Raw genomic sequence first — 22,851 nt, forward strand, 5'->3', positions numbered from 1 at the left:
CCCTCTAAACACCGAGCCCTCCTCTATCCACAGTGTTCCCTCTAAACACCGAGCCCTCCTCTATCCACAGTGTTCCCTCTAAACACCCAGACCTCCTCTATCCACAGTGTTCCCTCTAAACATCCAGCCCTCCTCTATCCACAGTGTTCCCTCTAAACATCCAGCCCTCCTCTATCCACAGTGTTCCCTCTAAACACCGAGCCCTCCTCTATCCACAGTGTTCCCTCTAAACACCAAGCCCTCCTCTATCCACAGTGTTCCCTCTAAACATCCAGCCCTCCTCTATCCACAGTGTTCCCTCTAAACATCCAACCCTCCTCTATCCACAGTGTTCCCTCTCTCTCCTCTAAAAGGCAACACTTCTCAATAACATTCTCCTTTGTAGTAATAATCACATCAAGCAGTCAGTCCACCTCTCCCAAGTTAAGTTGATATAATGAAATATGTGATGTTGCCACTTCAAGGCCAGAGGCCAGGATGATGAGCTTGAGATTGTTGCTGTGGCTTCAGAGGAAACCTTTGTCTTACTTTGTGTTGTCTTCAGCCTTCTGTTCGGTAACAAACCCTCTGTCTCTAACTGTCTGTGAAGAACGAAAAGAGAGAGAGAAGTAAATCCTATTCGCAGACAGGCCTGTGTGTGTGTGTGTGTGTGTCTCCATAGTAACAGCAGATATTGGAGGGTGGTTTAAGAGGCCTCTTAAGACTCACCTCCTCATCTAACTCCTGTATGCTCAGACACGATCCAGGTGAGGGCTCTGGCTCAGCGCTGCCCCCGCAGGATGACACAGCAAACAGCGAGGCACAGTACCTCCTCAACTCCACGTCCTCAGCTAGAGAGAGGAGAGAGTGGGGGGGGGAGATAATGAGGGGGGAGAGGGACAGCGAGAGACGGGCAGAAAGAGAGAGATAGATAGGGGGGATAGAGAGAGAGAGGGCCCTCCTCTCCTGTCCTTAGTAGACAGCCCTCCTCTCCTGTCCTTAGTAAACAGCCCTCCTCTCCTGTCCTTAGTAGACAGCCCTCCTCTCCTGTCCTTAGTAAAAAGCCCTCATCTCCTGTCCTTAGTAGACAGCCCTCCTCTCCTGTCCTTAGTAAACAGCCCTCCTCTCCTGTCCTTAGTAGACATCCCTCCTCTCCTGTCCTTAGTAAACAGCCCTCCTCTCCTGTCCTTAGTAAACAGCCCTCCTCTCCTGTCCTTAGTAGACATCCCTCCTCTCCTGTCCTTAGTAGACAGCCCTCCTCTCCTGTCCTTAGTAAACAGCCCTCCTCTCCTGTCCTTAGTAAACAGCCCTCCTCTCCTGTCCTTAGTAGACAGCCCTCCTCTCCTGTCCTTAGTAGACAGCCCTCCTCTCCTGTCCTTAGTAAACAGCCCTCCTCTCCTGTCCTTAGTAAAAAGCCCTCCTCTCCTGTCCTTAGTAGACATCCCTCCTCTCCTGTCCTTAGTAGACAGCCCTCCTCTCCTGTCCTTAGTAAACAGCCCTCCTCTCCTGTACTTAGTAAACAGCCCTCCTCTCATGTCCTTAGTAGACAGCCCTCCTCTCCTGTCCTTAGTAAACATCCCTCCTCTCCTGTCCTTAGTAGACAGCCCTCCTCTCCTGTCCTTAGTAAACAGCCCTCCTCTCCTGTCCTTAGTAGACAGCCCTCCTCTCCTGTCCTTAGTAAACAGCCCTCCTCTCCTGTCCTTAGTAGACAGCCCTCCTCTCCTGTCCTTAGTAGACAGCCCTCCTCTCCTGTCCTTAGTAAACAGCCCTCCTCTCCTGTCCTTAGTAGACAGCCCTCCTCTCCTGTCCTTAGTAAACGGCCCTCCTCTCCTGTCCTTAGTAGACAGCCCTCCTCTCCTGTCCTTAGTAAACAGCCCTCCTCTCCTGTCCTTAGTAAACAGCCCTCCTCTCCTGTCCTTAGTAAACAGCCCTCCTCTCCTGTCCTTAGTAAACAGCCATCCTCTCCTGTCCTTAGTAAACAGCCCTCCTCTCCTGTCCTTAGTAAACAGCCCTCCTCTCCTGTCCTTAGTAAACATCCCTCCTCTCCTGTCCTTAGTAAACAGCCCTCCTCTCCTGTCCTTAGTAGACATCCCTCCTCTCCTGTCCTTAGTAAACAGCCCTCCTCTCCTGTCCTTAGTAAACAGCCCTCCTCTCCTGTCCTTAGTAAACAGCCCTCCTCTCCCTCCTTAGTAAACAGCCCTCCTCTCCTGTCCTTAGTAAACAGCCCTCCTCTCCTGTCCTTAGTAAACAGCCCTCCTCTCCTGTCCTTAGTAAACAGCCCTCCTCTCCTGTCCTTAGTAAACAGCCCTCCTCTCCTGTCCTTAGTAAACAGCCCTCCTCTCCTGTCCTTAGTAAACAGCCCTCCTCTCCCTCCTTAGTAAACAGCCCTCCTCTCCTGTCCTTAGTAAAACAGCACTCCTCTCCTGTCCTTAGTAAACAGCCCTCCTCTCCTGTCCTTAGTAAACAGCCCTCCTCTCCTGTCCTTAGTAAACAGCCCTCCTCTCCTGTCCTTAGTAAACAGCCCTCCTCTCCTGTCCTTAGTAAACAGCCCTCCTCTCCTGTCCTTAGTAAACAGCCCTCCTCTCCTGTCCTTAGTAAACAGCCCTCCTCTCCTGTCCTTAGTAAACAGCCCTCCTCTCCTGTCCTTAGTAAACAGCCCTCCTCTCCTGTCCTTAGTAAACAGCCCTCCTCTCCCTCCTTAGTAAACAGCCCTCCTCTCCTGTCCTTAGTAAAACAGCACTCCTCTCCTGTCCTTAGTAAACAGCCCTCCTCTCCTGTCCTTAGTAAACAGCCCTCCTCTCCTGTCCTTAGTAGACATCCCTCCTCTCCTGTCCTTAGTAAACAGCCCTCCTCTCCTGTCCTTAGTAGACATCCCTCCTCTCCTGTCCTTAGTAGACAGCCCTCCTCTCCTGTCCTTAGTAAACAGCCCTCCTCTCCTGTCCTTAGTAGACATCCCTCCTCTCCTGTCCTTAGTAGACAGCCCTCCTCTCCTGTCCTTAGTAAACAGCCCTCCTCTCCCTCCTTAGTAAACAGCCCTCCTCTCCTGTCCTTAGTAAACAGCCCTCCTCTCCTGTCCTTAGTAAACAGCCCTCCTCTCCTGTCCTTAGTAAACAGCCCTCCTCTCCTGTCCTTAGTAAACAGCCCTCCTCTCCTATCCTTAGTAAACAGCCCTCCTCTCCTGTCCTTAGTAAACAGCCCTCCTCTCCTGTCCTTAGTAAACAGCCCTCCTCTCCTGTCCTTAGTAAACAGCCCTCCTCTCCTATCCTTAGTAAACAGCCCTCCTCTCCTGTCCTTAGTAGACAGCCCTCCTCTCCTGTCCTTAGTAAACAGCCCTCCTCTCCTGTCCTTAGTAAACAGCCCTCCTCTCCTATCCTTAGTAAACAGCCCTCCTCTCCTGTCCTTAGTAAACAGCCCTCCTCTCCTGTCCTTAGTAGACAGCCCTCCTCTCCTATCCTTAGTAAACAGCCCTCCTCTCCTGTCCTTAGTAAACAGCCCTCCTCTCCTGTCCTTAGTAGACAGCCCTCCTCTCCTGTCCTTAGTAAACAGCCCTCCTCTCCTGTCCTTAGTAAACAGCCCTCCTCTCCTGTCCTTAGTAAACAGCCCTCCTCTCCTGTCCTTAGTAAACAGCCCTCCTCTCCTGTCCTTAGTAAACAGCCCTCCTCTCCTGTCCTTAGTAAACAGCCCTCCTCTCCTATCCTTAGTAAACAGCCCTCCTCTCCTGTCCTTAGTAAACAGCCCTCCTCTCCTGTCCTTAGTAAACAGCCCTCCTCTCCTGTCCTTAGTAAACAGCCCTCCTCTCCTATCCTTAGTAAACAGCCCTCCTCTCCTGTCCTTAGTAAACAGCCCTCCTCTCCTGTCCTTAGTAAACAGCCCTCCTCTCCTGTCCTTAGTAAACAGCCCTCCTCTCCTATCCTTAGTAAACAGCCCTCCTCTCCTGTCCTTAGTAAACAGCCCTCCTCTCCTGTCCTTAGTAAACAGCCCTCCTCTCCTGTCCTTAGTAAACAGCCCTCCTCTCCTGTCCTTAGTAAACAGCCCTCCTCTCCTGTCCTTAGTAGACAGCCCTCCTCTCCTGTCCTTAGTAGACAGCCCTCCTCTCCTGTCCTTAGTAAACAGCCCTCCTCTCCTGTCCTTAGTAAACAGCCCTCCTCTCCTGTCCTTAGTAAACAGCCCTCCTCTCCTGTCCTTAGTAAACAGCCCTCCTCTCCTGTCCTTAGTAAACAGCCCTCCTCTCCTGTCCTTAGTAAACAGCCCTCCTCTCCCTCCTTAGTAAACAGCCCTCCTTTCCTGTCCTTAGTAAACAGCCCTCCTCTCCTGTCCTTAGTAGACAGCCCTCCTCTCCTGTCCTTAGTAAACAGCCCTCCTCTCCTATCCTTAGTAAACAGCCCTCCTCTCCTGTCCTTAGTAAACAGCCCTCCTCTCCTGTCCTTAGTAAACAGCCCTCCTCTCCTATCCTTAGTAAACAGCCCTCCTCTCCCTCCTTAGTAAACAGCCCTCCTCTCCTGTCCTTAGTAAACAGCCCTCCTCTCCTGTCCTTAGTAGACAGCCCTCCTCTCCTGTCCTTAGTAAACAGCCCTCCTCTCCTATCCTTAGTAAACAGCCCTCCTCTCCTGTCCTTAGTAAACAGCCCTCCTCTCCTGTCCTTAGTAGACAGCCCTCCTCTCCTGTCCTTAGTAGACAGCCCTCCTCTCCTGTCCTTAGTAGACAGCCCTCCTCTCCTGTCCTTAGTAAACAGCCCTCCTCTCCTGTCCTTAGTAAACAGCCCTCCTCTCCTGTCCTTAGTAAACAGCCCTCCTCTCCTGTCCTTAGTAAACAGCCCTCCTCTCCTGTCCTTAGTAAACAAACCTCCTCTCCTGTCCTTAGTAAACAGCCCTCCTCTCCTATCCTTAGTAAACAGCCCTCCTCTCCTGTCCTTAGTAAACAGCCCTCCTCTCCCTCCTTAGTAAACAGCCCTCCTCTCCTGTCCTTAGTAAACAGCCCTCCTCTCCTATCCTTAGTAAACAGCACTTCAGACTTCACACAGCACTCATTTTAGACAAGGAAAGACAGAAAACATCCTGGGAAACTGGACTGTCCTAAAAGACAGGTCGAGGGGAATAGCTGTCTGGGAAACTGGACTGTCCTAAGAGACAGGTCGAGAGGAATAGCTGTCTGGGAAACTGGACTGTCCTAAGAGACAGGTCGAGGGGAATAGCTGTCTGGGAAACTGGACTGTACTAAGAGACAGGTCGAGGGGAATAGCTGTCTGGGAAACTGGACTGTCCTAAGAGACAGGTCGAGAGGAATAGCTGTCTGGGAAACTGGACTGTCCTAAGAGACAGGTCAAGGGGAATAGCTGTCTGGGAAACTGGACTGTCCTAAGAGACAGGTCTAGGGGAATAGCTGTCTGGGAAACTGGACTGTCCTAAGAGACAGGTCGAGGGGACGAGCTGTCTGGGAAACTGGACTGTCCTAAGAGACAGGTCGAGGGGACGAGCTGTCTGGGAAACTGGACTGTCCTAAGAGACAGGTCTAGGGGAATAGCTGTCTGGGAAACTGGACTGTCCTAAGAGACAGGTCTAGGGGAATAGCTGTCTGGGAAACTGGACTGTCCTAAGAGACAGGTCGAGGGGACGAGCTGTCTGGGAAACTGGACTGTCCTAAGAGACAGGTCGAGGGGACGAGCTGTCTGGGAAACTGGACTGTCCTAAGAGACAGGTCGAGGGGAATAGCTGTCTGGGAAACTGGACTGTCCTAAGAGACAGGTCGAGGGGAATAGCTGTCTGGGAAACTGGACTGTCCTAAGAGACAGGTCTAGGGGAATAGCTGTCTGGGAAACTGGACTGTACTAAGAGACAGGTCGAGGGGAATAGCTGTCTGGGAAACTGGACTGTCCTAAGAGACAGGTCTAGGGGAATAGCTGTCTGGGAAACTGGACTGTCCTAAGAGACAGGTCGAGGGGACGAGCTGTCTGGGAAACTGGACTGTCCTAAGAGACAGGTCGAGGGGAATAGCTGTCTGGGAAACTGGACTGTCCTAAGAGACAGGTCGAGGGGACGAGCTGTCTGGGAAACTGGACTGTCCTAAGAGACAGGTCTAGGGACCTGTCTGGGAAACTGGACTGTCCTAAGAGACAGGTCGAGGGGACGAGCTGTCTGGGAAACTGGACTGTCCTAAGAGACAGGTCGAGGGACGAGCTGTCTGGGAAACTGGACTGTCCTAAGAGACAGGTCGAGGGGACGAGCTGTCTGGGAAACTGGACTGTCCTAAGAGACAGGTCGAGGGGACGAGCTGTCTGGGAAACTGGACTGTCCTAAGAGACAGGTCGAGGGGACGAGCTGTCTGGGAAACTGGACTGTCCTAAGAGACAGGTCGAGGGGACGAGCTGTCTGGGAAACTGGACTGTCCTAAGAGACAGGTCGAGGGGACGAGCTGTCTGGGAAACTGGACTGTCCTAAGAGACAGGTCGAGGGGACGAGCTGTCTGGGAAACTGGACTGTCCTAAGAGACAGGTCGAGGGGACGAGCTGTCTGGGAAACTGGACTGTCCTAAGAGACAGGTCTAGGGGACGAGCTGTCTGGGAAAGTGGACTGTCCTAAGAGACAGGTCGAGGGGACGAGCTGTCTGGGAAACTGGACTGTCCTAAGAGACAGGTCTAGGGGAATAGCTGTCTGGGAAACTGGACTGTCCTAAGAGACAGGTCGAGGGGACGAGCTGTCTGGGAAACTGGACTGTCCTAAGAGACAGGTCGAGGGACGAGCTGTCTGGGAAACTGGACTGTCCTAAGAGACAGGTCGAGGGGACGAGCTGTCTGGGAAACTGGACTGTCCTAAGAGACAGGTCGAGGGAATAGCTGTCTGGGAAACTGGACTGTCCTAAGAGACAGGTCTAGGGGAATAGCTGTCTGGGAAACTGGACTGTCCTAAGAGACAGGTCTAGGGGAATAGCTGTCTGGGAAACTGGACTGTCCTAAGAGACAGGTCTAGGGGAATAGCTGTCTGGGAAACTGGACTGTCCTAAGAGACAGGTCTAGGGGAATAGCTGTCTGGGAAACTGGACTGTCCTAAGAGACAGGTCTAGGGGAATAGCTGTCTGGGAAACTGGACTGTCCTAAGAGACAGGTCTAGGGGAATAGCTGTCTGGGAAACTGGACTGTCCTAAGAGACAGGTCGAGAGGAATAGCTGTCTGGGAAACTGGACTGTCCTAAGAGACAGGTCTAGGGGAATAGCTGTCTGGGAAACTGGACTGTCCTAAGAGACAGGTCTAGGGGAATAGCTGTCTGGGAAACTGGACTGTCCTAAGAGACAGGTCTAGGGGAATAGCTGTCTGGGAAACTGGACTGTCCTAAGAGACAGGTCGAGGGGAATAGCTGTCTGGGAAACTGGACTGTCCTAAGAGACAGGTCTAGGGGAATAGCTGTCTGGGAAACTGGACTGTCCTAAGAGACAGGTCTAGGGGAATAGCTGTCTGGGAAACTGGACTGTCCTAAGAGACAGGTCGAGAGGAATAGCTGTCTGGGAAACTGGACTGTCCTAAGAGACAGGTCTAGGGGAATAGCTGTCTGGGAAACTGGACTGTCCTAAGAGACAGGTCTAGGGGAATAGCTGTCTGGGAAACTGGACTGTCCTAAGAGACAGGTCTAGGGGAATAGCTGTCTGGGAAACTGGACTGTCCTAAGAGACAGGTCGAGAGGAATAGCTGTCTGGGAAACTGGACTGTCCTAAGAGACAGGTCTAGGGGAATAGCTGTCTGGGAAACTGGACTGTCCTAAGAGACAGGTCGAGGGGACGAGCTGTCTGGGAAACTGGACTGTCCTAAGAGACAGGTCGAGAGGAATAGCTGTCTGGGAAACTGGACTGTCCTAAGAGACAGGTCGAGGGGACGAGCTGTCTGGGAAACTGGACTGTCCTAAGAGACAGGTCTAGGGGAATAGCTGTCTGGGAAACTGGACTGTCCTAAGAGACAGGTCTAGGGGAATAGCTGTCTGGGAAACTGGACTGTCCTAAGAGACAGGTCTAGGGGAATAGCTGTCTGGGAAACTGGACTGTCCTAAGAGACAGGTCTAGGGGAATAGCTGTCTGGGAAACTGGACTGTCCTAAGAGACAGGTCGAGGGGACGAGCTGTCTGGGAAACTGGACTGTCCTAAGAGACAGGTCTAGGGGAATAGCTGTCTGGGAAACTGGACTGTCCTAAGAGACAGGTCGAGGGGACGAGCTGTCTGGGAAACTGGACTGTCCTAAGAGACAGGTCGAGGGAATAGCTGTCTGGGAAACTGGACTGTCCTAAGAGACAGGTCTAGGGGAATAGCTGTCTGGGAAACTGGACTGTCCTAAGAGACAGGTCTAGGGGAATAGCTGTCTGGGAAACTGGACTGTCCTAAGAGACAGGTCGAGAGGAATAGCTGTCTGGGAAACTGGACTGTCCTAAGAGACAGGTCTAGGGGAATAGCTGTCTGGGAAACTGGACTGTCCTAAGAGACAGGTCTAGGGGAATAGCTGTCTGGGAAACTGGACTGTCCTAAGAGACAGGTCTAGGGGACGAGCTGTCTGGGAAACTGGACTGTCCTAAGAGACAGGTCTAGGGGACGAGCTGTCTGGGAAACTGGACTGTCCTAAGAGACAGGTCGAGGGACGAGCTGTCTGGGAAACTGGACTGTCCTAAGAGACAGGTCGAGGGGAATAGCTGTCTGGGAAACTGGACTGTCCTAAGAGACAGGTCTAGGGGAATAGCTGTCTGGGAAACTGGACTGTCCTAAGAGACAGGTCGAGGGGACGAGCTGTCTGGGAAACTGGACTGTCCTAAGAGACAGGTCGAGAGGAATAGCTGTCTGGGAAACTGGACTGTCCTAAGAGACAGGTCGAGGGGACGAGCTGTCTGGGAAACTGGACTGTCCTAAGAGACAGGTCTAGGGGAATAGCTGTCTGGGAAACTGGACTGTCCTAAGAGACAGGTCTAGGGGAATAGCTGTCTGGGAAACTGGACTGTCCTAAGAGACAGGTCTAGGGGAATAGCTGTCTGGGAAACTGGACTGTCCTAAGAGACAGGTCTAGGGGAATAGCTGTCTGGGAAACTGGACTGTCCTAAGAGACAGGTCGAGGGGACGAGCTGTCTGGGAAACTGGACTGTCCTAAGAGACAGGTCTAGGGGAATAGCTGTCTGGGAAACTGGACTGTCCTAAGAGACAGGTCGAGGGGAATAGCTGTCTGGGAAACTGGACTGTCCTAAGAGACAGGTCTAGGGGAATAGCTGTCTGGGAAACTGGACTGTCCTAAGAGACAGGTCGAGGGGACGAGCTGTCTGGGAAACTGGACTGTCCTAAGAGACAGGTCGAGGGGAATAGCTGTCTGGGAAACTGGACTGTCCTAAGAGACAGGTCTAGGGGAATAGCTGTCTGGGAAACTGGACTGTCCTAAGAGACAGGTCGAGGGGACGAGCTGTCTGGGAAACTGGACTGTCCTAAGAGACAGGTCGAGAGGAATAGCTGTCTGGGAAACTGGACTGTCCTAAGAGACAGGTCTAGGGGAATAGCTGTCTGGGAAACTGGACTGTCCTAAGAGACAGGTCGAGGGGACGAGCTGTCTGGGAAACTGGACTGTCCTAAGAGACAGGTCTAGGGGAATAGCTGTCTGGGAAACTGGACTGTCCTAAGAGACAGGTCTAGGGGAATAGCTGTCTGGGAAACTGGACTGTCCTAAGAGACAGGTCTAGGGGAATAGCTGTCTGGGAAACTGGACTGTCCTAAGAGACAGGTCTAGGGGAATAGCTGTCTGGGAAACTGGACTGTCCTAAGAGACAGGTCTAGGGGAATAGCTGTCTGGGAAACTGGACTGTCCTAAGAGACAGGTCTAGGGGACGAGCTAAACTGAAGGAGGTAGTTGGAAAGAGGGAGGACTGAGGGTGGGTGAACTGAAGGAGGTAGTTGGAAAGAGGGAGGACTGAGGGTGGGTGAACGGAAGGAGGTAGTTGGAAAGAGGGAGGACTGAGGGTGGGGGAACTGAAGGAGGTAGTTGGAAAGAGGGAGGACTGAGGGTGGGTGAACTGAAGGAGGTAGTTGGAAAGAGGGAGGACTGAGGGTGATTTTTAGATAATTTTTTAATATAACCAGGCAAGTCAGTTAAGAACAAATTCTTATTTACAATGACGGCCTCCCTCAGCCAAACCCTAACCTGGATGGCTCTGGGCCAATTGTGCGCGACCCTATGGGACTCCAAATCCCGTCCGGTTGTGATACAGCCCGGAATCGAACCAGGGTCTGTACTGACACCTCTAGCACTGTGATGCAGTGCCTTAGACCGCTCCGCCACTCGGGAGCCCGAGTTCTGACCGTATACATGGAGTCTGACTGATGTTCTGTTTATTGGGGGGAAGCGACAGGAGCAGACGACCCCAGAGAAGCCTGACTCCGACAACTGTAAGGTGGCCAGATACCCAGCAGTCTCCACTGACTAGTGAGTTGTAGGTCTGAGCCCCACTCCTGCACCCCCTGCCCAGTTAGAGTGCACCCTGTCAGGCATCAGCCGGCCCTAACGGCCTCCTGCCCACACAATCACAGCCAGTGATTACCCATCACGCCGGCAAGGACGGGAAGAGGGAGAAACAGTTGACCCACAAGGAAGGAGGTGATTCTTTAAACTTGTTTGGAGCGTGTGTGTGTGTGTGTCTGTCTTTGTGCGTGTGTGTGTGTACGTGTGTGTGTGTGTGTGTGTGTGAGCGTGTGTGTGTGTGTGTGTGTGTGTGTGTGTGTGTGTGTGTGTGTGTGTGTGTGTGTGTGTAACCCACCTGTCAGTGTGTGTGTTGGGGAGCTCTGCACTGAGACCAGGGAGGACACTGGTTGATAGGCTTCCATCGGCTTCCTGACAAAAAGACAGCAGACCCCCGACCCAAAACAGACAGATTAGATAATGTCCCTCTTTCCACTACCATCATCCCCTGCACCTCTCTCCCTCCCCCCTCTCACCCACTGTGACCCCACCCAGAAGACAGACAAACAGCAGACCCCCGACCCAAAACAGACAGATTAGATAGATGTCCCTCTTTCCACTACCATCATCCCCTGCACCTCTCTCCCTCCCCCCTCTCACCCACCGTGACCCCACCCAGAAGAGACAGATAGATTAAACGGATAGATGGATGGGTAGAACTCTCTCCATGTCAAAGAGACAGTTGGATGTGATGGAGAGATTTTCAAACAGACACATAGATTAGACAGATAGACAGACAGGAAGGCAGACAGACAGACAGACAGATAGATTCAAACATCCATAAATAAATTCAACAGTCATGGACCTCTTCTCTAAACACCCAGATAGATTAGATAGATAGATAGATAGATACGACATCATAAAATACATGTACACAAACAACAAGTGTGCGGTTAAAATTGGCAAAAAACACACACATTTCTTCACACAGGGTCGTGGGGTTAGACGGGGATGCAGCTTAAGCCCCACCCTCTTCGACATATATATCAACGAACTGGCGCGGGCACTAGAAAAGTCTGCAGCACCCGGCCTCACCCTACTAGAATCTGAAGTCAAATGTCTGCTGTTTGCTGATGATCTGGTGCTTCTGTCACCAACCAAGGAGGGCCTACAGCAGCACCTAGATCTTCTGCACAGATTTTGTCAGACCTGGGCCCTGACAGTAAATCTCAGTAAGACCAAAATAATGGTGTTCCAAAAAAGGTCCAGTCGCCAGGACCACAAATACAAATTCCATCTAGACACTGTTGCCCTAGAGCACACAATAAACTATACATACCTTGGCCTAAACATCAGCACCACAGGTAACTTCCACAAAGCTGTGAACGATCTGAGAGACAAGGCAAGAAGGGCATTCTATGCCATCAAAAGGAACATAAATTTCAACATACCAATTAGGATTTTGCTAAAAATACTTGAATCAGTCATAGAGCCCATTGCCCTTTATGGTTGTGAGGTCTGGGGTCCGCTCACCAACCAAGACTTCACAAAATGGGACAAACACCAAATTGAGACTCTGCACGCAGAATTCTGCAAAAATATCCTCCGTGTACAACGTAGAACACCAAATAATGCATGCAGAGCAGAATTAGGCCGATACCCACTAATTATCAAAATCCAGAAAAGAGCTGTTAAATTCTATAACCACCTAAAAGGAAGCGATTCCCAAACCTTCCACAACAAAGCCATCACCTACAGAGAGATGAACCTGGAGAAGAGTCCCCTAAGCAAGCTGGTCCTGGGGCTCTGTTCACAAACACACCCTACAGAGCCCCATGACAGCAGCACAATTAGACCCAACCAAATCATGAGAAAACAAAAAGATAATTACTTGACACATTGGAAAGAATTAACAAAAAAACAGAGTAAACTAGAATGCTATTTGGCCCTACACAGAGAGTACACAGCGGCAGAATACCTGACCATTGTGACTGACCCAAAATTAAGGAAAGCTTTGACTATGTACAGACTCAGCGAGCATAGCCTTGCTATTGAGAAAGGCCGTCGTAGGCAGACATGGCTCTCAAGAGAAGACAGGCTATGTGCTCACTGCCCACAAAATGAGGTGGAAACTGAGCTGCACTTCCTAACCTCCTGCCCAATGTATGACCATATTAGAGAGACATATTTCCCTCAGATTACACAGATCCACAAAGAATTCGAAAACAAATCCAATTTTGAAAAACTCCCATATCTACTGGGTGAAATTCCACAGTGTGCCATCAGAGCAGCAAGATTTGTGACCTGTTGCCACGAGAAAAGGGCAACCAGTGAAGAACACACACCATTGTAAATCCAACCCATATCTATGCTTATTTATTTTGTGTCCTTTACCATTTGTACATTGCAAAAACACTGTATATATATATAATATGACATTTGTAATGTCTTTATTGTTTTGAAACTTCTGTATGTGTGATGTCTACTGTTCATTTTTATTGTTTATTTCACTTTATATATTATCTACCTTACTTGCTTTGGCAATGTTAACACATGTTACCCATGCCAATAAAGCCCCTTGAATTGAATTGAATTGAATTGATAGATAGATAGATAGATAGATAGATAGATAGATAGATAGATAGATAGATAGATAGATAGATAGATAGATAGATAGATAGATAGATAGATAGATAGATAGATAGATAGATAGATAGATAGATAGATAGATAGATAGATAGATAGATAGATAGATAGATAGATAGATAGATAGATAGATAGATAGAAATTATTCAGCCCCTTTACTTTCAGTGCAGCAAACTCTCTCCAGAAGTTCAGTGAGGATCTCTGAATGATCTAATGTTGACCTAAATGACTAATGATGATAAATACAATCCACCTGTGTGTAATCAAGTCTCTGTATAAATGCACCTGCACTGTGATAGTCTCAGAGGTCCGTTAAAAGCGTAGAGAGCATCATGAAGAACAAGGAACACACCAGGCAGGTCCAAGATACTGTTGTGAAGAAGTTTAAAGCCGGATTTGGATACAAAAATATTTCCCAAGCTTTAAACATCCCAAGGAGCACTGTGCAAGCGATAATATTGAAATGGAAGGAGTATCAGACCACTGCAAATCTACCAAGACCTGGCCGTCCCTCTAAACTTTCAGCTCATACAAGGAGAAGACTGATCAGAGATGCAGCCAAGAGGCCCATGATCACTCTGGATGAACTGCAGAGATCTACAGCTGAGGTGGGAGACTCTGTCCATAGGACAACAATCAGTTGTATATTGCACAAATCTGGCCTTTATGGAAGAGTGGCAAGAAGAAAGCCATTTCTTAAAGATATCCATAAAAAGTGTTGTTTAAAGTTTGCCACAAGCCACCTGGGAGACACACCAAACATGTGGAAGAAGGTGCTCTGGTCAGATGAAACCAAAATTGAACTTTTTGGCAACAATGCAAAACGTTATGTTTGGCATAAAAGCAACACAGCCCATAACCCTGAACACACCATCCTCACTGTCAAACATGGTGGTGGCAGCATCATGGTTTGGGCCTGCTTTTCTTCAGCAGGGACAGGGAAGATGGTTAAAATTGATGGGAAGATGGATGGAGCCAAATACAGGACCATTCTGGAAGAAAACCTGATGGAGTCTGTAAAAGACCTGAGACTGGGACAGAGATTTGTCTTCCAACAAGACAATGATCCAAAACATAAAGCAAAATCTACAATGGAATGGTTCAAAAATAAACATATCCAGGTGTTAGAATGGCCAAGTCAAAGTCCAGACCTGAATCCAATCGAGAATCTGTGGAAAGAACTGAAAACTGCTGTTCACAAATGCTCTCCATCCAACCTCACTGAGCTCGAGCTGTTTTGCAAGGAGGAATGGGAAAAAATGTCAGTCTCTCGATGTGCAAAACTGATAGAGACATACCCCAAGCGACTTACAGCTGTAATCGCAGCAAAAGGTGGCGCTACAAAGTATTAACCTCTTGATACTACCCATCCCGGATCCGGGATCGTGAATACAGCCTCAGGCTCATTAGCATAACGCAACGTTAACGATTTCTGAAAATCGCAAATGAAATGAAAATAATATGCCTGCTCTCAAGCTTAGCCTTTTCTTAACAACACTGTCATCTCAGATTTTCAAAATATGCTTTTGAACCATAGAAATTGACTAATTTGTGTAAGAGTATGCAAAGCTAGCATAGCATTTTGTGTAGCATGTAGCACGCAACATTTTCACAAAAGCCAGATAACCAAATAAATAAAATCATTAACTTTGAAGAGCTTCGGATGTTTTCAATGAGGAGACTCTCAGTTACATAGCAAATGTGCAGTTTTTCAAAAAAATATTATTTGTGTAGGACAAATCGCTCCGTTTTGTTCACGTTTGGCTATGAAAAAACCCTGTATACAGTTATAGCCTGAAGCTCATTAGCATAATGTAACGTTAACGATTTCTGAAAATCGCAAATAAAATGAAAATAATGCATCTGCTCTCAAGCTTAGCCTTTTCTTAACAACACTGTCATCTCAGATTTTCAAAATATGCTTTTGAACCATAGAAATTGACTAATTTGTGTAAGAGTATGCAAAGCTAGCAATGCATTTTGAATAACATGTAGCACGCAACATTTTCACAAAAACCAGATAACCAAATAAATAAAATCATTTACCTTTGAAGAGCTTCTGATGTTTTCAATGAGGAGACTCTCAGTTACACACCAAATGCGCAGTGTTTCCTGAAAGCGTCTGTGTGTAGGAGAAATCGTTCCGTTTTCTACATTGCGCCTGGCTACTGAAACGAACCGAAAATGCAGTCACCTACAACGTAAAACTTTTTCCGGATTAACTACATAATATCGACCGAAACATGGCAAACGTTGTTTGGAATCAGTCCTCAAGGTGTTTTTTCACATATCTCTTCATTGACATGCAGTTCGTGGAAGCTTGCTTTACTCTCTGTATTGTTTGGAAAAATACTGGCAGGTGACTTTTGCGCACCAATTTCGGCGCAGGACACCGGGCGGACACGTGGTAAATGTGGTCTCTTATGGTCAATCTTCCAATGATCTGCCTACAAATACGTCACAATGCTGCAGACACCTTGGGGAAACGACAGAAAGGGCAGACTCATTCCTCTTGCGTTCACAGCCATATAAGGAGATCATGACAAACAGAGCCTCAAAAATCCTTGTCATTTCCTGGATGCCATCTCATCTTGGTTTTGCCTGAAGCTCACGTTAAAGGGCACGCACAGAGAAGATCTTTGTATTTCTGGACACGTCAGAGTGTTTTCTTTCGAACAGTAGCAATTATATGCATAGTCGAGCATCTTTTTGTAACAAAATATCTTGTTTAAAACGGGAACGTTTTTCATCCAAAAATGAAATTGCGCCCCTGGAGTTCCAAGAGGTTAACAACACTGTCATCTCAGATTTTCAAAATATGCTTTTGAACCATAGCAAATCAAGCATTTATGTAAGAGTATTGCAAGCTAGCTTAGCATTTTGCGTAGCATTTAGCACGCAACATTTTCACAAAAACCAGATAACCAAATAAATAAAATAATTTATCTTTGAAGAACCTCGTATGTTTTCAATGAGGAGACTCAGTTACATAGCAAATGTTCAGTTTTTCCTGAAAGAATCTTTGTGTAGGAGAAATCGCTCCGTTTTGTACATCACATTTGGCTACCGAAACGAACCGAAAATTCAGTCACCAAAACTTCAAACTTTTTCCGAATTAACTCCATAATATCGACCGAAACATGGCAAACGTTGTTTAGAATCAATCCTCAAGGTGTTTTTTCACATATCTCTTCATTGATATGCCGTTCGTGGAAGCCTGCTTTCCCCTCAGAATCCCATGGAAAAATACCAGCAGCTGAAAATGACGCACCAATTTCGACGGAGGACACCGGGCGGACACCTGGAAAATGTAGTCTCTTATGGTCAATCTTCCAATGATATGCCTACAAATACGTCACAATGCTGCAGACACCTTGGGGAAACGATAGATAGGGCAGGCTCATTCATGTCGCATTCACAGCCATATAAGGAGACAATGGAAAACAGAGCCTCAAAAATCCTGCTCATTTCCTGGTTGCCGTTTCATCTTGGTTTTGCCTGTAGCTCCTGTTCTAGGGCAACACAGACAATATCTTTGCTGTTCTGGAAAATTCAGAGTGTTTTCTTTCCAAAGCTATCAATTATATGCATAGTCGAGCATATTTTTGTGACAAAATACCTTGTTTAAAACGGGAACGTTTTTCATCCAAAAATGAAATTGCGCCCCCAGAGTTTCAAGAGGTTTAACTTAATTAAGGGGGCTGAATAATTTTGCACGCCCAATTTTTCAGTTTTGGATTTGTTAAAAAAGTTTGAAATATCCAATAAATGTCGTTCCACTTCATGATTGTGTCCCACTTGTTGTCGATTCTTCACAAAAAATACAGTTTTATATCTTTATGTTTGAAGCCTGAAATGTGGCAAAAGGTCGCAAAGGTCAAGGGGGCCAAATACTTTCGCAAGGCACTGTAGATGGACAGACAGATAGATCTCCCTCGACTCTCCCTCGTCCCCCCTCTCTTCCAACTCATCCCATTCCAGGCCTACTGCCAGAGAGCCAGGCCTACTGCCAGAGAGCCAGGCCTACCGCCAGAGAGCCAGGCCTACCGCCAGAGAGCCAGGCCTACAGCCAGAGAGCCAGGCCTACCGCCAGAGAGCCAGGCCTACCGCCAGAGAGCCAGGCCTACCGCCAGAGAGCCATGCCTACCGCCAGAGAGCCATGCCTACTGCCAGAGAGCCAGGCCTACCGCCAGAGAGCCAGGCCTACCGCCAGAGAGCCAGGCCTACCGCCAGAGAGCCAGGCCTACAGCCAGAGAGCCAGGCCTACCGCCAGAGAGCCAGGCCTACCGCCAGAGAGCCAGGCCTACCGCCAGAGAGCCAGGCCTACCGCCAGAGAGCCAGGCCTACCGTCTGAGAGCGAGGCCTACCGCCAGAGAGCCAGGCCTACTGCCAGAGAGCAAGGCCTACCGCCAGAGAGCCAGGCCTACCGCCAGAGAGCCAGACCTACCGCCAGAGAGCCAGGCCTACCGCCAGAGAGCCAGGCCTACCGCCAGAGAGCCAGGCCTACTGCCAGAGAGCCAGGCCTACCGCCAGAGAGCCAGGCCAAGGTGTTCCACAGGGTTTGGACTGGGTGGAGGATTTCCAACAACACCATGGTTTAAATCCAATACAGCATATGTTTACTCTGCAGTTAAAAATTGCTCTCCCTCTCAAAATTCCCTGTACCCTCCTGTCCTCAAATCTCCTTCATTATATTCCCTGTACCCTCCTCTCCTCATCTCTCCCTCATTATATTCCCTGTACCCTCCTCTCCTCATCTCTCCCTCATTATATTCCCTGTACCCTCCTCTCCTCATTATATTCCCTGTACCCTCCTCTCCTCATCTCTCCCTCATTATATTCCCTGTACCCTCCTCTCCTCATTATATTCCCTGTACCCTCCTCTCCTCATCTCTCCCTCATTATATTCCCTGTACCCTCCTCTCCTCATTATATTCCCTGTACCCTCCTCTCCTCATCTCTCCCTCATTATATTCCCTGTACCCTCCTCTCCTCATCTCTCCCTCATCATATTCCCTGTACCCTCCTCTCTTCATTAGATTCCCTGTACCCTCCTCTCCCTCATTATATTCCCTGTACCCTCCTCTCCTCATTATATTCCCTGTACCCTCCTCTCCTCAAATCTCCTTCATTATATTCCCTGTACTCTCCTCTCCTCATCTCTCCCTCATTATATTCCCTGTACCCTCCTCTCCTCATCTCTCCCTCATTATATTCCCTGTACCCTCCTCTCCTCATCTCTCCCTCATTATATTCCCTGTACCCTCCTCTCCTCATCTCTCCCTCATTATATTCCCTGTACCCTCCTCTCCTCATCTCTCCCTCATTATATTCCCTGTACCCTCCTCTCCTTATCTCTCCCTCATTAGATTCCCTGTACCCTCCTCTACTCATCATATTCCCTGTACCCTCCTCTCCTCAAATCTCCTTCATTATATTCCCTGTACTCTCCTCTCCTCATCTCTCCCTCATTATATTCCCTGTACCCTCCTCTCCTCATCTCTCCCTCATTATATTCCCTGTACCCTCCTCTCCTCATCTCTCCCTCATTATATTCCCTGTACCCTCCTCTCCTCATCTCTCCCTCATTATATTCCCTGTACCCTCCTCTCCTCATCATATTCTCTGTACCCTCCTCTCCTCATCATATTCCCTGTACCCTCCTCTCCTCCTCTCCCTCATGATATTCCCTGTACCCTCCCCTCCTCATCATATTCCCTGTACCCTCCTCTCCTCATTAGATTCGGTTTTTCAGATGACTGCCTTGCCTGGTTCACCAATTACTTTGCAGACAGAGTTCAGTGTGTCAAATCAGAGGGCATGCTGTCCGGTCCTCTGGCAGTCTCTATGGGGGTGCCACAGGGTTCAATTCTCGGGCCGACTCTTTTCTCTGTATATATCAATGATGTTGCTCTTGCTGCGGGCGATTCCCTGATCCACCTCTACGCAGACGACACCATTCTATATACTTTCGGCCCGTCATTGGACACTGTGCTATCTAACCTCCAAACGAGCTTCAATGCCATACAACACTCCTTCCGTGGCTTCCAATTGCTCTTAAACGCTAGTAAAACCAAATGCATGCTTTTCAACCGATCACTGCCTGCACCCGCTTGCCCGACTAGCATCACCACACTGGATGGTTCCGACCTTGAATATGTGGACACCTATAAGTACCTAGGTGTCTGGCTAGACTGCAAACTCTCCTTCCAGACCCATATCAAACATCTCCAATCGAAAATCAAATCAAGAGTCGGCTTTCTATTCCGTAACAAAGCCTCCTTCACTCACGCTGCCAAGCTTACCCTAGTAAAACTGACTATCCTACCGATCCTCGACTTCGGCGATGTCATCTACAAAATTGCTTCCAACACTCTTCTCAGCAAACTGGATGCAGTTTATCACAGTGCCATCCGTTTTGTCACTAAAGCACCTTATACTACCCACCACTGCGACTTGTATGCTCTAGTCGGCTGGCCCTCGCTACATATTCGTCGCAAGACCCACTGGCTCCAGGTCGTCTACAAGGCCATGCTAGGTAAAGCTCCGCCTTATCTCAGTTCACTGGTCACGATGGCAACACCCATCCGTAGCACGCGCTCCAGCAGGTGTATCTCACTGATCATCCCTAAAGCCAACACCTCATTCGCCACCTTTCGTTCCAGTACTCTGCTGCCTGTGACTGGAACGAATTGCAAAAATCGCTGAAGTTGGAGACCTTTATCTCCCTCACCAACTTCAAACATCAGCTATCTGAGCAGCTAACCGATCGCTGCAGCTGTACATAATCTATTGGTAAATAGCCCACCCATTTTCACCTACCTCATCCCCACAGTTTTTATTTATTTACTTTTCTGCTCTTTTGCACACCAATATCTCTACCTGTACATGACCATTTATCAATCCAGTGTTAATCTGCAATATTGTAATTATTCGCCTACCTCCTCATGCCGTTTGCACACATTATATATAGACTCCCCTTTTTTTGTACTGTGTTATTGACTTGTTAATTGTTTACTGCATGTGTAACTCTGTGTTGTCTGTTCACACTGCTATGCTTTATCTTGGCCAGGTCGCAGTTGTAAATGAGAACTTGTTCTCAACTAGCCTACCTGGTTAAATAAAGGTGAAATAAAAAAATAAAAAATAAAAAAATTCCCTGTACCCTCCTCTCCTCATCTCTCCCTCATTATATTCCCTGTACCCTCCTCTCCTCATCTCACCCTCATTACATTCCCTGTACCCTCCTCTCCTCATTATTTCCCTGTACCCTCCTCTCCCTCATTATATTCCCTGTACCCTCCTCTCCTCATTATATTCCCTGTACCCTCCTCTCCTCATTATATTCCCTGTACCCTCCTCTCCCTCATTATATTCCCTGTACCCTCCTCTCCTCAAATCTCCTTCATTATATTCCCTGTACCCTCCTCTCCTCATCTCTCCCTCATTATATTCCCTGTACCCTCCTCTCCTCATTATATTCCCTGTACCCTCCTCTCCTCATCTCACCCTCATTAGATTCCCTGTACCCTCCTCTCCTCATCTCTCCCTCATTATATTCCCTGTACCCTCCTCTCCTCATCTCACCCTTATTATCATATTCCCTGTACTCTCCTCTCCTCATCTCTCCCTCATTAAATTCCTTGTACCCTCCTCTGCTCATCTCTCCCTCATTATATTCCCTTGTACCCTCCTCTCCTCATTATATTCCCTGTACCCTCCTCTCCTCATCTCTCCCTCATTATATTCCCTGTACCCTCCTCTCCTCATTATATTCCCTGTACCCTCCTCTCCTCATCTCTCCCTCATTATATTCCCTGTACCCTCCTCTCCTCCTCTCCCTCATTATATTCCCTGTACCCTCCTCTCCTCATCTCTCCCTCATTATATTCCCTGTACCCTCCTCTCCTCATCTCTCCCTCATTATAATTCCTGTACCCTCCTCTCCTCCTCTCCCTCATTATATTTCCTGTACCCTCCTCTCCTCATTATATTACCTGTACCCTCCTCTCCCTCATTATATTCCCTGTACCCTCCTCTCCCTCATTATATTCCCTGTACCCTCCTCTCCTCATTATATTCCCTGTACCCTCCTCTCCCTCATTATATTCCCTGTACTCTCCTCTCCCTCATTATATTCCCTGTACCCTCCTCTCCTCATCTCTCCCTCATTATATTCCCTGTACTCTCCTCTCCTCATCTCTCCCTCATTATATTCCCTGTACTCTCCTCTCCTCATCTCTCCCTCATTATATTCCCTGTACCCTCCTCTCCTCATCTCTCCTCATTATATTCCCTGTACCCTCCTCTCCTCCCCTCTACTGCTACACCCTCTAGCTCTGCCTCCCCCTCTCTTCACCCTCTACTACTACAACCTCTAGCTCTGCCTCCCCCTCTACTACTACACCCTCTAGCTCTGACCCCCCCCCTCTACTACTACACCCTCTAGCTCTGCCTCCCCCATCTCCTCCCCCTCTACTACTACACCCTCTAGCTCTGCCTCCCCTCCTCCCCCATACTACTACACCCTCTAGCTCTGCCTCCCCCTCTCCTCCCCTCTACTACTACACCCTCTAGCTCTGCCTCCCCCTCTACTACTACACCCTCTAGCTCTGCCTCCTCCCTCCGCTACTCCACCCCCTAGCTCTGCCTCCCCCTCTACTACTACACCCCCTAGCTCTGCCTCCCCCTGTTCCTCACGCCCTTCCTCCCCCATAATGCTACAGCAGCCCCAACGCAGGCAGCAAAGATTGCCTCTGAAGAGAAAGGAGCAGAGGACTTATGGCTCGTCCACTCCAGAAACAACTCAGCTGAAATCAGTGCTGGTCAAAAGGTGTTCAATGTAATAGCTTTACAATCCTGCCCCTCCGCGAGAGGAGACCTCAGAGGCATGGCAACCATAGAATTTCATTAGAACCATGGCAACCATAGAACTTGATAATCCTCTCAGCCAGCCAGCAGCATTGGCCTCCACAGACACATCAAATGGCAGCAGCTCTCCTCCCAGAGCATGGCCATCATCAAATTTGATAGACAGCCAAGATGGTGTGTGTGTGTGTGTGTGTGTGTGTGTGTGTGTGTGTGTGTGTGTGTGTGTGTGTGTGTGTGTGTGTGTGTGTGTGTGTGTGTGTGTGTGTGTGTGTGTGTGTGTGTGTGTGTGTGTGTGTGTGTGTGTGTGTGTGTGTGTGTGAGTGAGTGAGTGAGTGAGTGAGTGAGTGAGTGAGTGAGTGAGTGAGTGAGTGAGTGAGTGACCTGATACTAAGTTCTCTTTTTCATCATGAGGTTGTTGGCTCCAGAGGTTTGCCAGTTTTTCTGCTTCATGCGTATTAAACATGAACCATACTGGGAGATGGTAATGAGAACATAAAAGTTAACGCTCTCTGTGCCTGGGTCCTGTTGGAGCATGCCGTATGTGACTGGGTGTGTCTGCACATGTGCCTGTGTTTCTCCAACTGTGCCTTAGTGTACTGCATTGTGTGTGTGTGTGTGTGTGTGTGTGTGTGTGTGTGTGTGTGTGTGTGTGTGTGTGTGTGTGTGTGTGTGTGTGTGTGTGTGTGTGTGATCGTAAAGTTAGTGCTGAAGCTGACGAGATGAAATTGAAAGGAGATCCACTGTGTTGAATTGAGGTCCACTGTGTTGAAATGAGATCCACTGTGTTGAAATGAGATCCACTGTGTTGAAATGAGATCCACTGAGCTGAAATTAGATCCACTGTGTTGAAATGAGATCCACTGTGTTGAAATGAGATCCACTGTGTTGAAATGAGATCCACTGTGTTGAAATGAGATCCACTGAGCTGAAATTAGATCCACTGTGTTGAAATGAGA

General features: G+C 48.6%; 1 protein-coding gene across 1 annotated transcript in view; it reads right to left on the reverse strand.

Annotated features, from left to right (window-relative positions):
- Positions 1–22,851, reverse strand: part of LOC135545109 (histone-lysine N-methyltransferase 2D-like) — a 39,490-nt gene that overhangs the window by 14,028 nt on the left and 2,611 nt on the right. Inside the window, exons 2-4 of the mRNA XM_064972746.1 lie at positions 10,737–10,810; positions 709–830; positions 529–581 (exon numbers count right to left, since the gene is read on the reverse strand). Of these exons, the coding sequence (XP_064828818.1) occupies positions 529–581; positions 709–830; positions 10,737–10,810 (249 nt within the window). The remainder of the gene's footprint in view (positions 1–528; positions 582–708; positions 831–10,736; positions 10,811–22,851) is intronic.

The sequence above is a fragment of the Oncorhynchus masou genome, chromosome 9 (assembly GCF_036934945.1).
Source record: "Oncorhynchus masou masou isolate Uvic2021 chromosome 9, UVic_Omas_1.1, whole genome shotgun sequence".
NCBI classification, from domain to species: domain Eukaryota; kingdom Metazoa; phylum Chordata; class Actinopteri; order Salmoniformes; family Salmonidae; genus Oncorhynchus; species Oncorhynchus masou.